The 17,712-nt window shown below is 36.5% G+C and overlaps 1 protein-coding gene across 1 annotated transcript in view; it reads left to right on the forward strand.

The window, feature by feature from the left end:
- The window catches only part of SGIP1 (SH3GL interacting endocytic adaptor 1), a gene marked incomplete at both ends in the record, with an annotated part of 116,016 nt that overhangs the window by 58,411 nt on the left and 39,893 nt on the right, over nt 1–17,712 (forward strand). Inside the window, 7 exons of the mRNA XM_083360236.1 lie at nt 7,136–7,147; nt 8,169–8,193; nt 9,739–9,790; nt 10,981–11,066; nt 12,110–12,202; nt 13,377–13,451; nt 15,170–15,625. Of these exons, the coding sequence (XP_083216362.1) occupies nt 7,136–7,147; nt 8,169–8,193; nt 9,739–9,790; nt 10,981–11,066; nt 12,110–12,202; nt 13,377–13,451; nt 15,170–15,625 (799 nt within the window). The remainder of the gene's footprint in view (nt 1–7,135; nt 7,148–8,168; nt 8,194–9,738; nt 9,791–10,980; nt 11,067–12,109; nt 12,203–13,376; nt 13,452–15,169; nt 15,626–17,712) is intronic.

Below are 17,712 nucleotides of genomic sequence, written 5' to 3' on the forward strand. Positions count from 1 at the left end.
AGCATGACAAATAACCAATATTGTTAAACATTTTTGTTCATATGGAAATTGCCCCTTTTGCATAGTTGCTGCTTATCCTGAAATGTTCTCTGTCCCTAACAAATTGAATACTCAACTCCTTCTTAAAGAGTGTTTGTACTGTTTGGACAGATACCTGAGGATGAATTATGTTAAGCAGTTCAAGGTTTTTCTGTCCAAACAAAGCTACACAAACAATATATTGACCCAGGATGTTTCATTAGGATTTGTTTTTGCTTCCTCTGATGATTAATTCATTAAACACTAAATAGTACTTACTTTCACTAAATAGTACTTACTTACTAACCAGTTGAGGCTTTTTCAACTCAATGGAGTGATTTGTTCATCAAATCAAATAGTTATATATCTTCTTTAGACACGAACCATTTTAATAACATTCCTTCATAAAAATTATGCAAATGAACTGCAAGTCTACAAATTAATCACTCTTATAATAATAGTACCTTGACCATTATGTTGTGGAAAAGACAACAGTACAAAAAGAGGATGATTGCAACTTTCCCTCAATTGGTCCCTGGGTACTATTTATTTAATTGGATTTGTATACCGCCCTTTCCCGAAGGACTCAGGGCGGTTTACAGGGAATTAAAACAAGAAATACAAAAATTAAAAACAATTTAAAAGATTATAACAGTAACTATCAGTTACTGAACTTGTAAGAAATGATTAGTAGTAAATAATAAAGTTGTACTTGACATAATTTCATAAAGCTTACAAATTATCAGTTAAAGAAACTATATGGCTTTGTTTCTTCTGTCATTTGGCTTTAACAACATAGAATCCAGCTGGAAACAATTTTAGCTAATCTAAAGTCCGGCAAATTGTTTGAAACCTAGTGTTGGGGTAACATCTATGCCTTCATCCTTTATTGCTGCACAAAGTTCCAACTTTTATGCATTGTGTGTGTGTATGCAATTTGGTGGTCTTTATTTCAGTAACTGAGCCTTGCAATCATTATGAATTCACCAGGCTGATGCAGCTGGGTTTGAAGGCAACAGTGTGTTGTATTGTAGTGTATGAAAATCAAGTTCAAGAGGTGATTTGTAACACTCATTTCCTGGACTGTGGAAGACATGGAAGCTGTTAATTAGAATGATGACTTTGTTGCATGGGAGAGAATACAGCTTCCTAATCAAGAGAGGCCATACAGTTTAAGGAAGCTTCTAGAGCTGTAATGCTTTTCATGAATCTAGCATGTTGGAAAGAATAACTTAAATAGCTTTACACTGTGAAAAGGGAAAGTTAGAATGTACTGTCATTTCTTTAAATTGAGTAGGACTATACTTTACATTGGTGGGATGTATTGCATGTACAACTGTTTGCACAATAATCTGAAATTTTTGGAGCATTTAAACCAGGGGTGTCAAACTCAATTTCACTGAGGGCCACATCAGCATTGTGGTTGCCCTTGGGGGGCCAGGTAGGTGTAGCCAGGGTGGGCACGGCCTACTGGGTGGGCATGGCTGGAGTGGGTGTGGCCTACTGGGTGGGCATGGTCAGCTCTACATTGTTCGTGTCAAGGGTGCCTGTGGGGGCCTGGGCAGGAGTGGGACAGATCTGAGGGTGTCTGGCAGAAGGAGATAGGACCGGGGCAAGTGCCAAGGCATGGTCCACTGGAGGAGCCTCACTGTTCCTCTCAGGCCATGGTGGTGGTGGGGGGCTGGATGGTGGCACGGAGGTCAAATGCTCAGCCCAGCCCTCAAGCACCCACGGCACTAAGCCCAGCCCCACTTTCCCAAGGGGGTGCCCAGCTGCACTTACCTCCTCCTCAAGGCTGCTGCTGCTGTGCTTGCTCTCCTTAGCCAGATTGCTCATGATGGGTACGAGGGCAAAGTCAAGAGGGAAGCCCACTCCCTCTCCATATGGGGAGACTTGGCTTTGTATCCAAAGCTTCCTTAGCAATAGGATCAGAGACCCCCCCAAGATAGGCCAGGAGGAGGATGGTGAAAGGGCAGCAGGGAAGGTCTAAGTCAGGACTTCCCTCAGAACCTCCCTCTCCCTCCTTCCTTCCTTCCTTCCTTCCTTCCTTCCTTCCTTCCTTCCTTCCTTCCAAGAGTGGTGGGAAAATATTTGAGATGAGTGAGGGAGAAAAACAGGCAAGAAACGCAGCTGGGGAAGTGTCATCCTTTGTGAGGAATGCACCATCGCCTGGAAGTGGCCAGCACATGGCCCTCGCCTACTTCACATATCTGGCTTGGTGGGCTCTTGGGGAGGGGATGCCATGAACAGCATGAGAGCCAATGTTACCTGCGCAATGCTGCCCAGCCCCCAGCCTGCCCAGTTTTGGCAGGCAGTGGGGCGCTCTCCACACAGTGCCGAGAGGCTAAGCCAGGTGGCATGAATCTGAAGAAAAGCGCAATGCTGCCCAGGCCCTAGCCTGCCTGAAGTAGGCAGGGCCATGTGCTGGCCACTTCCAGGTGTTGGTGCATTTCTTCATTCCTCACAAAGGGTGATACCTCCCCAGCGTGCGCCCAGGGGGCAGTGCCAATGCGGCAGGGGCTGGTCCCTCGCTGTTTCCAGATGGCCTTGTGGAGCTAAAACTGAATGTATTTCAGCATAGATGGCCACCACGAAATTGTACATTGGCCCCCGGCTGGCCTGGGCCAGGGCCAAGGCAGCGGGAGCTGTTCCCTCACTGTTTCTAGGATGGGTTCATGGGCCACATGAAACCGCTTTGCGGGCTGGATCCGCCCCCCGGGCCTTGTGTCTGACATGTCTGATTTAAACTAAATATTGCGCTCTCTTGATTAATCAAAGTAATATCCCTTGTTTAGCAGCATTTGAATTCAATTTTACATGCAAAACTATTATATATTTATTTTGGAATTAACTTTTGGCAAAAGAGAGTTTTTCTAATGTTTCTATGAGCTGTTGTTCATCATGCTACCTTGATCAGAATGTTAGGTATGCTGGATTGAAATCCTTATATTTTTTAATATTTCTAGTCAGAATATGATCAGTTTGTTTTGTTTCTTAGAGCAGTTTTCTATTCACAGCTGTAGTGGTATACATGCTAATTTTAATTGTTGCAGCATAATTCAGGAGAAATGATACCCTTTAAAATATTTCAGAAGAAGTTTGTTCAGGTAGTATTGCAAAGTAAATAGTAATTGCACTGTTATTATAATGGTCTAGAAGTTCTGTAGTAGCCCGATTTAGTTGACTTGTAGTAGGAAGAGAGAATTACATATTATGTACGGGAAAGTGTGCTTACATCGTTCATACGTATATCTAATAAGTTTAGACCAAGATATACATTAAATAGAATGTAATATATTTGGAAAAAGATATATTATCCTTTCCCTGAAGCTTCTTCTAAAACTGCTCTAAGAGTTGAAAAGATACATATAACAGCATAAGAACAATACAGTGGGGAAATACGAAATGTCCCAAAATTGTTATACCTTTTTATCTTTTTTAAATGCTGTTTTTCTTTTAAAAATAAAGTCATGTCATTCACAAAGGTCTGGATATAACCGATTTAAATTTAAAAGCGCTATATTTTTTGGAGCAAATTGAAATGCTATAATCCAAAGTGTTGTTTTCTCCTATAGAGCTGATTATATAACTAGCATGTTCTTCTTGTGCTCCTGAATATATGACTCTTAGCGATGCTAATTTAAGGTTTAGGCATCTCATGAGCTGAAAATCCAGTGTGAGTCTCTGCTTCTTGCCGGAAATCAGAACCTGAAAAGATTAGAGCCAAACCAATAGCAGGACTGAAATTACTCCAGCTCCCTTTGTTCAGTATTAGGGTAGAAATGGAGAAAAATTGCACATGTTCAAATGTAAAAGGAAAGGCTAGTACAAAGCAAATATTCTGTATATTCCTTTCGTTGCTCAAGAAAGTCATTCCCATTTTATATGACTTTTGGGGGATATATGGATGATGGTTGCAGCATATCTATTGGCTATAATTCTTTTTATAATGGGATTTATCATGCCTTTGTTTAAAGAGATTAGAGAGCAGAAGAGCTACAGTATTTTAACACTTTTTTTCAGGCATCGTTACTATTGGATTTATTTTGCAAATTACAAGAAACATAAGCCCATCTTAAAATTTTGCCTCAAATCACTGTTATAAAATCATGACTCACTGGCGATAGCAAGGTTTGCTTGAAATGTTATGAAATAAATGTTAAATTATTTGCTCTTTTTAATAACATTGTGATTAGCTCAATAATGTATTATAAGCCACTGGGTGATGCATTATTTTTCTGCCAAGAAAATCTAATTATGGTGTGTGTTTCTGTGTGATGAATGTTTATGAGCTGTTCTTCAAGGTGATGTGTTAACAAAATAATTTTTGTGAGATGCTTACACTGCCAACTTCATCATTGAGAATTTATGCCCAAATAATTCAACACTGTTAGATGAAGAAGAGAAGACAAGTGTGCCCTATGTCTCTCCTTCCTTCTTCCTAATCAGTCTAATAGACTTAATAAGCTTTGCTGTACTCCATAGTCTACTTTAGATAATGACCATCTGCTCAAACATAGAAAAAAAATATGATGGGGGAGCACTTGGGAGCAAGTAACATTTTTAAGGTCCTACACTATTTAAAAGGAAAAAGAAAGGGGAAAATAATTTGGAACTGACACATGCTAGAAAAGATCAGGTTAGTTTAAAACCTTTGTGGCATTTTGTCAAAGGAGAACTCCCTTCTCAACTAACTCATCTCATACCTCATGGAGATGGCAAACAGATAATTGTACACTGAAAATGAAACCGCAGGAAAGATTTCATTTCATTTCTCTAAATTAGTATTCAGAGCTGTCTGTTGAATTTTAATTGGATTCTATTTGATTACCAAAGGAAATGTGCTGTTCCAATACATAATCAGTAAGTTTTGTTCTCAATTAAATTGGGTAATAGTTTCTGACTGCATAGCTATGCATCATTATTTGCGAGTTAGTCTCATTGAATACAATATGTCTTGCATCTAAACAGATAAACAAAAGAGCTGAACCCAGTTAAGCTGAGAACAACCCTGACAGTAAAAAAATACTTTTAGTCTTTTCGCAGTTACTTATGGAACTTTTGAAAGTGAATTTAATTAAAACTGATTTTTGAATAGATGTCTTTAGGACTGGTCTGTAAAATATTTAATGTATCATTTCATTACTTTTTCCATGGATTATGTAAGTGGAAAATGCCTATTTTTTTCTCTTCTTTATCTTAATGCATTTTGCAGAGGAAAAGTCCGGTAAGAAGTCTTCTTATTCCCTAATACTCTCATGTTATTGGATATAAATACTTCTGTGTGCGTGTGTGTGTACAGGGCTTTTTTTTTGTCATAGAATGCTCAGAACAGAGTTCCAGCACCTTTTTTGGATGGAACATTGTAGGGTAGGCAAGGCGGATTGTATGACATGTGTGAGTTCCAGCACCTTTTTATTTTACAAAAAAAGCACTGTGTATATACAAACATACTTTGTAATATCTGGGAGGGTAGTGCTGTCAGGTTGTTCATCTTCATGTCATTTCACAAGAAGGAATAAATGAAGGACAGCTTGGGGAAGAGAGGCTCTGAGAAGGAAGCACAGCTCTTCCCCACATATTGCCAGCAGCACTAATGGGAAATAAAAAATGGCAGCACGCTAGTTGAATCATTTGCTCTCCCTGAAGAAGCAGGAACCATGTTATCCATGCAAGCAAGTGGTTGGCAGACCGCCTGGTTGCCTCTCAAGCTAATTGACTTTCTTAAAGTTGTTAGAATAAATAGGCAATCCATGATGATTTGAGATGTGAGATTCAAAGGTAACAAAATTCACTTTGAACTTTTGAGTTAGAGCTTAATAAAAGATTTGAAGATTAAATACCATTTTAAAAAAATAGTGTAGATAGAAGATCCTTTAAGGAATATTTAGCCTGCGAAATTTGGGCCAGATAGGTTCAACGTTTGACACAATAAAGCATTGAAATATTCTTATTAAATGTCTTTAAAGGCAGAAGAAGCGAGGATAGGAAATGAAAGAGCACAGCAGCTTCAGAATTGTCCAGCAGAGAATCTATAGAGAATTTGCACTAAATTCACATAGCAAGTGTCCTATTCCAAATTAATTTTGTTACTAAAGATTAAAGAGTTTATCACTCTCATAAAAGCATGCTCTTCTAGGCTAGGAGATATATTGGCATAGTTCAATGGCAAAATTAGACTCTTCCAGGAATAACTTATTAGATATTGCTTATGCAACAATATTAAAAGGATATGAGAGTTTTGTATATGACTCTTTTTTATATAACATATATGATATATAGAATAGTTTGTATTATGTAGAATAGTCTAAAAGCAAAGCATACTGTCTCAAACCACTCACACAGGGAATAGACCAGAAATAACAGATTCTCACTATTTTGGCAGAATAAGGGTCTCAACCAGCTGACGATTCGCAGCTAGACAGGACATAACGACTAACAAAAACATAACTACAGATATGATAAATACAATGAGACATAAGTAAACATAAGGTAAAAGTTATGTAGAGTAATAATAGGTATACGTGAATATTGACAACATACGAAGTGTGCCTGTGTTTTTCAGAAAAAAAGAAAAAGAAAAAGTATAATATTTAACTCCATAGTATGAGCCTTTGCCAACACAAGGAATAATTGCCAATTTTAAAAAATATAAGAAGCTGACAATATATGCACATATTTTTGAATTTCCAAAGAACTGGAGGTAATTGCAAATATGACAAGGCCAGTCTCCTGAACTGCCCAAAATATATAAAGAAAGAGGACATGATTTTTGATTAATTTAAAACTTTAATTAATTTTAGATCAGTAACACTTTTATTAATGTTAGATCTATAATAATCTTTTAACAATATGTGGGATAAAATAAGCAAATGTGGATTTTCTGTTGATGTTGTTCCTGCAAATATCTTCATAGTATAAGTTCATTTTTAAAATCAAGTTTAAACCTGCCCAAGACCTTAAGTGGATTTGGGAAGACAACTATTTGAGGAAAAATAGTTTTGAAATTAATATTTTGTAAAGCTAGAAGATCTCCTACCATCCAAAGCCATTTTTATTACTGATCTTTCACACTCTGACTAGCTATCTGTTCTCTCTTCTTTTTTGCTGATAACAGAGACGCAGCCCGGTAAGTCGTGAATTCATCTTGAAACAGTTGGGTAAATGACAATGGGTAATTTAAGACAGGATTGATTTAAATTTATTTGGGGAATATGCCTCACATAACTTGCAGAGAGTGTTTAGGAGATAACAATTCTTGCCAAGCTTAATAAGGATCTTGTTGGTTAAGAAATATTTCCCATTTTATTCTCTTTAAAACCCTTCCCTATTGAACTCTTGATCATTCAGTTCTTCTTGATCTTCCCTTTTCCTTGGATGTGATGTTATGGCCTCATTTTCTGATGTTAAAATATTTCATGGAATATGATTTGAAAAGAAAAAAATCTGCCTTGAAAAACGCATCCAGAAATGGTCAGAAAAACCATTCTGGATCCAATCCTCTGTCACCTTCTATTCTGATATATAAAGTATAAGGAGCTATCAGAAGAGTATATAAGATAACTTTTTGTTTATGTTTTATACTTCCAGAGTGTTCGGTTTTCTGTTTCTATGTGTTTCCCCCCCCCCCCGTCTTTTTCAATATTGCAGTCTAGATTTTTAGTTTAAAAAATTAGACATAAACCAATATACAAGCAAATGAGATTTTATGAATGTATTATCTAGCTCTGGGGCTATAAACATGTTGTCTAGGATTTTTTGGCAAACTGAGTATGTGTAAAATTCTACATTTGTAACTATTACGCTCAGGTCTATTCAAAAGATGTTTGAATAGTTTGCATGTTCATGTAAATATGAATGAATGAATAAACTGGAAAAGGAACCCACAAAGTGTACTGCATTTTAGTGTATATTTTGTTTTACAAATATTATTTATCTATGGCTTTTCAGCATTTGAAAACAGTTTGCATGTTCATGTAAATATGAATGAATGAATAAACTGGAAAAGGAACCCACGAAGTGTACTGCATTTTAGTGTATATTTTGTTTTACAAATATTATTTATCTATGGCTTTTCAGCATTTGAAAACAGCAATGATGTAAATATAAACCTTTAATTCTAAACTGTAGTTTTCTGTATTTAATTTTAGGGTACAGTTAAGAGGATCTTATCTAGTAAGTACCATTTAAAATCACATTGGACTTTAACTGGTGAAAATCCATAGATGGAGTAGATTTCTTTTATAAGTTTCATATTCTAAAAGAGCAGCAGTAGCTAATTAACAAGAAAGATTCAGAACGTCAGTGAAATAGATCTCAGTATAGATTGAGAATACTTCTGCAAACTGCTTGCAATTTTGGTACAGATGCATAAATATAATTAATAGTCCTTGATGGTCTTAAAGTGATGCATTTTAAATCAAAGTGCCTGCAGTGTATGCCTCCCAGCATATACAAAGGACAGCATAGCAGGAGGCTGATGGTGCAGATCAGCAGAGGGGCTGGACAGCTCCAGGCGATGACTGCTCACTCAGGATAAGCCTAATGACTTAAGCTGTTGACAGCCCCAGGCATGGTCAGCCTGGTGGGAAGCCAGGATCTACACCCATTGTCACCTGCACTGGCAGGAAGCCCAGCTTTGAACTGATTGGATGCCATCCACCTGGGCAGGTACAAATAGACGCCAGGCTTCCCTGTTTCCCCAGTTCGTTCTGTTCAGAATAAACTCACCTTTACCCCAGCTCTGTGTCCGTCTCTATGTGAAGCACACGACTTTACAGTGCCCATGCAGAATTTGCAGTTAACTGACTGCACAATCCATATCAAAAGGCCATATATTTTTTTCTGGGTGTAAGTGAAATATCAATCACAACTCATGGAATACTCTCATATATATAATAAAAATACATATATTTAATGAAAATGTTTTAATTGCATTCATTTTTTTCATAAAAACACATAGGTAGCCCTAAAATGTGAAATGTTACAGTATATGTAGAAAGACTAGGGGGGCAAAAATAATCTTGGAATGATTTATGAAATTTTGTATTATGTTAAGGGGCCATAATTAGTTTTCTGCCATTTTTATTAAGTATTAGTATGCCTTAAGTAGAAAAATGTAGATTGCCTAACTATAATTTTAATATTATACTACATTTGGCCATATGATCATATTTTAAAGATATTAAATTATAATCTAATATTCTCCAAAGCTATCATAGCCTTTCATGCAGGCAGCAGTTAGTGTACCTTCCAGTTGACCAACCATGGAACCCATATATTGACTTTCATTCAGCCCTAGCTTCCCATCCTTATCTTTGTCTTATGAGCCAAGAAAGAAAACACCCCTTGGATCAATTTAAAGTCAGTGAAATGGTGGCAAGGTGGTATGATAGAATAGGAAAAATGCTGAGGAGCCAGAAGGCAGGAAAGTTGAATGTTCCTGTCAATAGAACAATTATCCCATAGCTTAGGAGTTAACATTGCAGAATTGTTCTTGCAGAAATAGCTCCTACACTCCTGCAAAAATAATTGCCTCGACTGAAAAAAGGCTACAAAAGTCGCAATATTATGCAAAAGGGATATACTTATGGTCTCAGTTCAGCACAAATGCCATGTCTTCAGGGGCCCACTGTTCACTTGACTTTATTTAAAAGTCTGCAGGCAGTTTGTCTACATTGTACTCCAAGAACACAATTTTAAATGTATATTTTGTGCTAGGTGAAGAGATAGCAAGACCCCGGCGTTCAACACCTACTCCAGAGCTTCTGAGGTTAGTGTAAAACTGAGGCCCCCAGAGATGTGGAATTCTTATTCCCAAAATGGACATGTTTGGAGGGATTATTGTTTTATGCTTGATTGCCTTAAAAGATTAACTCTACATTTGTTTCCTATAAAAATCTATAAAATTATAGATTTTCTTAGCTAATTCAAGGCCAATTTTCAACCCTGGGTGTGGCTCTATATGGAAAATGACAACCCCTTTTTATTTACATCTTGAGTATGAAAAAGAATATTGTAATGTACTTTTTTATCTAAACTTCTAGAGAGAGAGGACATCAGCTTGTATCAGACTGTGAATTTACACAGATATGATAGCTTGGTTGCCTGATAATATTATTGAATTAAGACAGCCTATCGGCAGAAATGCATAAACAAAATTTACAATACTGGGGACAGTTCTTGCCATCTATTTATATTTACTCTATTATTTATACTTATAAGACTCCAAATAAATGAATAAAGTGGATTCAAAATATAGCTGATTTATTATTTTATTGGATTACAGTATTCATTTTCTGAAAGTTGATCCTAAAATGTGTAATTTATTAACGATTAAGACTGAACATTGGACAAAGAACAAATAACACCAGAAGAACCATTAGTGTTTTGCAAAAGGAAAAGTATTATTGATTAACATTTCTTTGATATCATTTGATTAATAAATATGTTCAGGAACAAACACAGGGAATGCCAAATGGCTTTGAATTGAAATATTTGAATAACTTTCTTTTATCCGAATTTGCTGTGGTAGACCAAATACATAAACAATGTGATATCACAGATTTATGCATATACATACACACAAACATATTTGTACAAATGTGTATGCATATATGTATAAGTACATAATATATGCACACAGACACATACACATTAAATGAGAGAGAGAGAGGGTAAGAGAGTGAGAGAGAGAATGAAAACCTAATCTACACAATAGTTAGTGAGCAGAATTAAGCATTGGGACATGATACTGATTGTTAAAATATATCTTGCATAGTTGCTACATAGATATGGCAATGATTAATAGCAGATCTATAACAAGCAATGTCAAAACAAAACTCAATACTTGTGTAAATATATGAAATGACATTTAAGAGTTTGACCCTTGATTTTATGGAAAACATAAAAAATAACCAGTTTGTCACATCTGCTGATACCAAGTAACTAATTTTCCTGTAGCAAAAGAACTTCAGAAGACCCTACTATCCTAGCACCATTATTTGGTCCACCCCTAGAATCTGCATTTGAAGAAGACAAATTGGAAGGTAAATTATTAAATTGTATTTATTTATTTATTAGATTCATAGCTTGCCTTTCTCCTAGGGCAGGGGTAGGCAACCTCGGCTCTTTTATGACTCATGGACTTCAACTCCCAGAATTCCTGAGTCAGTTGACTCAGGAATTCTGGGAGTTGAAGTCCATGAGTCATAAAAGAGCCGAGGTTGCCTACCCCTGTCCTAGGGACTCAGGTGGGAATACCTAGCTTTCTCTCTATTGGAGTTTCTTCCTTACAGCCTTTGTGTTATTTTGGATTGAAAAATATGATTGTCTGGAAGTTACCCAATTAACCTCTATGATTGAAACTTGGATCTTATCTGCTCCAGTTCAATATCATCCCCAGACCATACTCCATGTACTATACAGTCTTCGCATCGGGCTGATTCACCTGAAATAATCATTAGATCCGTCATTTGATTAACTCTGTCCTTTTCACCAGAGTGTGTTGCTTTATTCAGAATAACAAAAGCAGTTTCATCCCAGGCTCTGCCCCATTTGTACCTGCATGCAACCTCTTGGCGCAGGTATGGAAAGGGTGGGGTACATATTCCAATGCTGCTTTCGTCATGACGTCCCTATGCTCGCTTAGCAAATGCAGCTGACTGTTTCTTATTGTGAGCGTCTCTGTGCTCACCTGGAGTGCTGAACTGCTAACCTAAGAAAACATGGAATCAAATCTATGTTAAGTTTCTTTTTTTGCTCCTATCTGAATCATTTTTAAGGAGCATGTTGATATTTTTTTTAAAAAAATGTTTGCCACATTACCTGAATGAGAAATGCGAACTGGATACACGCATCAGGAAGCCGCCGGTTCCAATGTTGTACTGCCTATTTCATGGTAAAGCAAACACTCAAAATAGTACTTGCAAGTATTGGGATTAATTTTTTTTAAAAAAAATATTTTATTTGAGTAGTTGCTGTAATTCGGTAATACCTAAAGTTCACAGTTAAACTGCTACTGGAAATAAAAGAGAATCAAGCTCTTGTGTTACTTCTAGATTAATACGTTGTTATGTATCTGTGACTTCAGGTCCCGTAGATCAGTCTGAAGTTTGGAGTTCTATGCAACCGGAGAAATCAAGTGTAGAAGCTCCTAATCCATCACGGCCCTTCCCATCTGGAAGTAAGTTAGAATAATTCCCAGTAGAAAAAGTGGTTTAATTTGTTTGGCCTTTGTAATTGAAAAATTCTGAAACGCAGAAATAAGTAAATCCATTAGGGATCGTGGCTCATTATACTGTGTGGAAACAGAGGTATTAATTCAACCGTGCAATGAAAACTCACCTTTACTGCCAATATAATATATTAGAAAGAGAAATTAATCAGAAAATGTGTCATTAAAATGGCTATAGTCATTTTAAAATGCATTATTTTAGTAACATTATTTATGCTACCGTACTGTGTATTTCTGATGGTAGAGATACTCTGTATAAAAATTATGGGATGCTCTTTGAAGGTCAGACGCTAACAACTGGTAGTCCTGCACAAGTGGAAATGTGTTCTGCTTGTACAATGAACTCTCTGAATTGCAGCCCACATCTACATGAGACTGAGTTGGAATACTGCATCCAGTTTTGGTCACCACGATGTAAAAAAGATGTTGAGACTCTAGAAAGAGTACAGAGAAGAGCAACAAAGATGATCAGGGGACTGGAGGCTAAAACATATAAGGAACGGTTGCTAGAAGAGGGTATGTCTAGTTTAATGGAGAAGGACGAGAGGGGACATGATAGCAGTGTTCCAGTATCTCAGGGGCTGCCACAAAGTGGAGGGAGTCAAGCTATTCTCCAAAGCACCTGAAGGCAGGACAAGAAGCAAGGGATGGAAACTAACCAAAGAGAGAAGCAACCTAGAACTAAGGAGAAATTTCCTGATAGTTAGAACAATTAATCAGTGGAACAACCTGCCTCCAGAAGCTGTGAATGTTCCAACACTGGAAGTTTTTAAGAAGAGACTGGACAGCCATTTGTCTGAAATGGTATAGGGCAGGAGTAGGCAACCTTGGCTCTTTTATGACTCGTGGACTTCAACTCCCAGAATTCCTGAGCCAGCCATGCTGAGGGGAAAGGGAGAGGTTTCCAAGCTGAGCCATGCTGGCTCAGGAATTCTGGGAGTTGAAGTCATAAAAGAGCCAAGCTTGCCTACCCCTGGTATAGGGTTTCCTGCCTGAGCAGTGGGTTGGACTAGATGACCTCCAAGGTCCCTTCCAACTTTATTATTATTCTTATTAGTTGTCAATTTCTTTGTGATTGAGCTTTGTCCATCCTTGTCTTTAAAATATTCCTTTTATGTTACAGCACCTCCACCACTTCCGCCCAAAAACATTCCCGCTACACCTCCCCATGCTGGTTCTCCTTTAACAATTGGAGTAGGTAAGAATATTTGACATAAATAGTCAGACCGAATCATTGTATATTTTGCTGCATAATAATGATGACCTTGTTTAGTATACATTATGAAACTTCAATATGAACTGAATTGTAATTTCTTAATAGTATTATGCATATGTGTGTTTAATATTTTGTTCACAAAACATTTTAAGCAGATTTCTCTTTTTAGATACAAAAAAAAAATCTGATGAAGCTTTATACATTATTTTCTAAAAGCCTTGAAATTTTGATACGCTTCTGTTACCTGTTCTATATTAAGTAATCAAATTTAATTTGAATGTTTTTGGTAATTTTATCAGTTAGCTTTTGTTTACTAGACCGAATTTTATGTAAGAAAAGAAGTTGGATAGCTTAAATATGTTTGTCTTGAATCTCAATGGATTTAGGGATTTTTCTCAATCAACAAGTGATTCTGTTATATAATGAAAATTGCCATGCATACCAACTCAATTTTTAAAACATTTCTTTATAAACATATGTAACATTTTGGATCAGATTTCTTTCTCTTTTTATCAATATTTCATTTATGCATACATGGCTTATGGTAGATGGTTACCTCCCCTGGTATGCTACACTTTTATAGAAAGGTAGACTACAAATATACTGAAATACATAATGATTATGTTTCTCAAACGTAGCCTTCTCCAATCTCAAATACAGCAATCGGGAAGGTGGAGGGGGCTGAATAAAAAAATTAATATACTTTTGCTTTCCTAAAGAAATTGGGCATTTTGGTTTCATATCTATTTATTCATAATTACAGAATAATAATTATAGAAGTTACATTTCAACAATGAACTTATTAGCTGTGATCCAGAGCTCTGCACATACAGTCTTCTTTTCTATGGAAAGAAAATGGTGCTACATTGTTTTCTATTTTGTATGCAGATTTGGAAAATTGCGACCATTTCAGATAAAATGGAGGCTGGGGGTGCATCTTTTGTTGTCATTGGGAATTAAACTTGCTTAACTTTTGTTGAATGGCAACTAATCACAGAGCTTGAGACACATACTAAACTTTTAACGTTTTCTTTCACAGAAGGAAAAGAATGTAGAAACAGTTTGTTTAATTTCAGTTTATCCCAAACACTGAAATTTAGTAATGCAGCAATGATTTGAATATAGCAACCATTAATTAATTTTTCATTATGAATCTTTTCCTGTCCCTTAACACATCTGTTGTCAAATGTTCTGCTACATTTACTAAAATTTATTTTGGCAATAATGATGATTCAGCAATCCTAAGAATAGAAATGTATTACGAATTATATCCTTTTTATTTGCTAAAATAATGCCACATTGCATATCACATAACCCAATGCATTACGCAATATACATGTTCATACATGCACATACATCACCTTTTTTAAATTTTGTATCGTTTTGCCATTTCTCTTCTAATATTTAGTAATAAAGTCACAGTGTGAATTGTATTGCCTAGGCAATTTTCTCTATCAATATATAACGTATGATATGTGATTTTGAAAGAAGAATGTAATTTACATGGAACGTATTTCAAATTTATATGGAAACCTGCACACAACTATGTTCTCAAAAGCACCTTTTAAATGTGTTATCGAAATGTCTTTGTGCTAGAATGTAGCTTGAATTTTTGAAAGCCCCATTCATACGTAGAGCAATAATACAACCTAACTGTGCAAGTTGATGTTAAAGTTTGAAATCAAATACTTTGACCACAGGAAATGACCAGACAGCAACAGAGGTCAAAAGTGACAAACTACCATCAATCAATGACTTGGACAGCATTTTTGGCCCAGTATTATCCCCCAAGTCTGTTACTGATAACGCAGAGGATAAATGGATCAGTTTTTCTGATCAGTCCCTGGAAAATGTAACTCCAGAGGTGACTTCAAGGGAAAAAGTGGTGTCCCCCCCTGTGGCATCCGAAATCCCAGAAGAGCCTCCGGAGGCTGAAGTCTCTCGCAATGTTCCATCTCCACTCAATTTAGAAGAGGTTCAGAAGAAAGTTTCAGAGCAGACCCACGTTAAAGATGATAACTTAGCACCAGCAGCATCTCCTAAAGATTTTGGGGTGGGACAGAAAGCAACAGCACCGCCCCCTCCACCTCCTACCTACAGGACAGTGGTGTCATCACCCGGACCCAGCCCTGGCGGTGGCACAGGAAGCACCAGTGGTATGTCTAAACGGCTTTGAGTGTGCTTCAGTGTGGCCATGAATGCTGCCGTGTGAAAAAACAAGCCTTTTTAGCTGTTAGTTTTTTTTTGTTTTTGTTGGTTTTTTTGGCTTTTAGCATCAATCATCCCCCTTTTGTTTGATTGTACTGTGCCCGGTGGCCTTTTTTTTTTTTAATTCCGTGCTCTTGTGACTCAACTCAACTGTGAATCCTTGATAGTATGTTTTATTTTCCTACCATTGCTGAATGTCTAATTGTTGATGGGAGAGCTTTATGTCTTATGCACCAGGTAAAGGTGGGAATGTATTATCATTGATCAGGGATGCTCTAGAATTTACCAAAGCTCTTAATCAAGAAATGAAGTATTTTATTTTACTTCGCTTGGCGATTTTCCTCAGGAAAATATAATTTCCTCATCTATATAATTCAGGACTTCTATGATTAGTAGTTATGAAGAAAAAAACAACCACCAGTCTGATAGCACTTAAACAGTAGCAAAAAAGATCACATCTGTCTAGGAAGGTTTTTTTTTTCTGTCTCAGGGCCTGTAGTGATCTTTGTCCCACGACAGAATGGTCCCAAACCAAACTCTCCTTAACATGGGATGGGGATCTGGGAAAATGCAAATTTTAATTGGCAATCAAAAGGAGCCTCTCAATTAGCTCATATTATAAGCTCCTTTTTTAAAGATAGGTGTAAGAATAGTGCTAAACCCTTCATGAAAATCAGCTTAGATATCAGCTAACAGATATAATAAGAGGTATAATGTTAATGAGGAAAAAAAGAGTCAATTTTGTCTTTCTTGCTTCACAAACCTCTAGATTTGAGATTGGAAAAGAATGGACATGTCCGTATAGTGATCAGGAGATGAACTCAATTTAAGAGAGATAATAATTTAATCTTAGTATAGTAATCCCAATGTGGTAATCCCAAAAGCAAATTATATATAGTACTATTTCATTGGAAATACAAATATGGATATAGCAGATGATTGTAGTAGCCCAAGAAACAAAGATGGGTAGCGTGAAAAATTATTTTAGGAAATCCATTGAGTTACTTCTGAAGCTGTTGTTGTGTACCATGGACTCTAAGGTGTGCTCCAAATGACATCAAGGCAAACTTCTGCCCTTTGTGATGACAAGAAAATATCTTTGGCTGTTTTCAGACTAATAGGAGCTCTGGTGTGAATTTAACAGGAAAGAAAAATATTTAAATCTCAGATCAATAATGAAGACTTCAGGGGAACAACACTTTGGGTTGCTTTCCCTGTAAATACTTTTAAAATTTGTTATGTTTCCTAATGTATCCTTTAAGTAGTTTAGAAAATAAAAAAGGGATGCAGTGAACCATACACCCCATTATTTCTACAAGCAACAAGCTAAACCCATCTCTATGTAACTAAAAACAGTTGTCCAGAGTCTGAAAAAAAACTGTAGTTTTTTTCTTATATGAGAATAATTTCTTGAGCATGTCCAGTAAGTAACTTCCTTTGGGCAACATATGCTTTGCATTTTTTCTCTCATTCCCAATTCAATTTTGGAAGGAAATGAAAACTATCTATTACCTAATTACAGATAGGAAATCAACAATATGTTCATCTAAGTTGAGACTGAAGAATTCTCTCTTGTCTTTGATAACCTCTCCCTGTTGATACTTACTTATCTTTATTTTCACATTTTGTAGCAAGAGTGAATTCTGAGAGAGGGGAACAGAAAGAAGGAATATATTCAAAACCCTATTTTGAGGCAACCCCCCCCCCCCGAAAAACATTCTAGAGGTCTTAGAACTTATCCTTGAAGTTCAATGTTATATTTTTCCCTTAATAGCAAATTTCATAATTACTATTTTTAGGGAACAGAATAAATGTTATCATTAGTCTTTAAAATTATTGTTTTCTTTTAAAGCAAGGAATGCCCTTGTATATTCCAGATACGATAAATGGAATAGCTTAAAGCTTGTAAATTCTATCTACAGATGGATGGTGAAGTGAGTAATTGCTGGTCTAGGTACAAACAGTTTCGTATGGCTTATCATTGTAATAAAAAAAACAGTTATGCAAATTTGAAATGCCCTAGGTGAAAGAAATC

Source organism: Vipera ursinii, assembly GCF_947247035.1.
Source record: "Vipera ursinii genome assembly, chromosome: 3".
In the NCBI taxonomy this organism is placed as follows: domain Eukaryota; kingdom Metazoa; phylum Chordata; class Lepidosauria; order Squamata; family Viperidae; genus Vipera; species Vipera ursinii.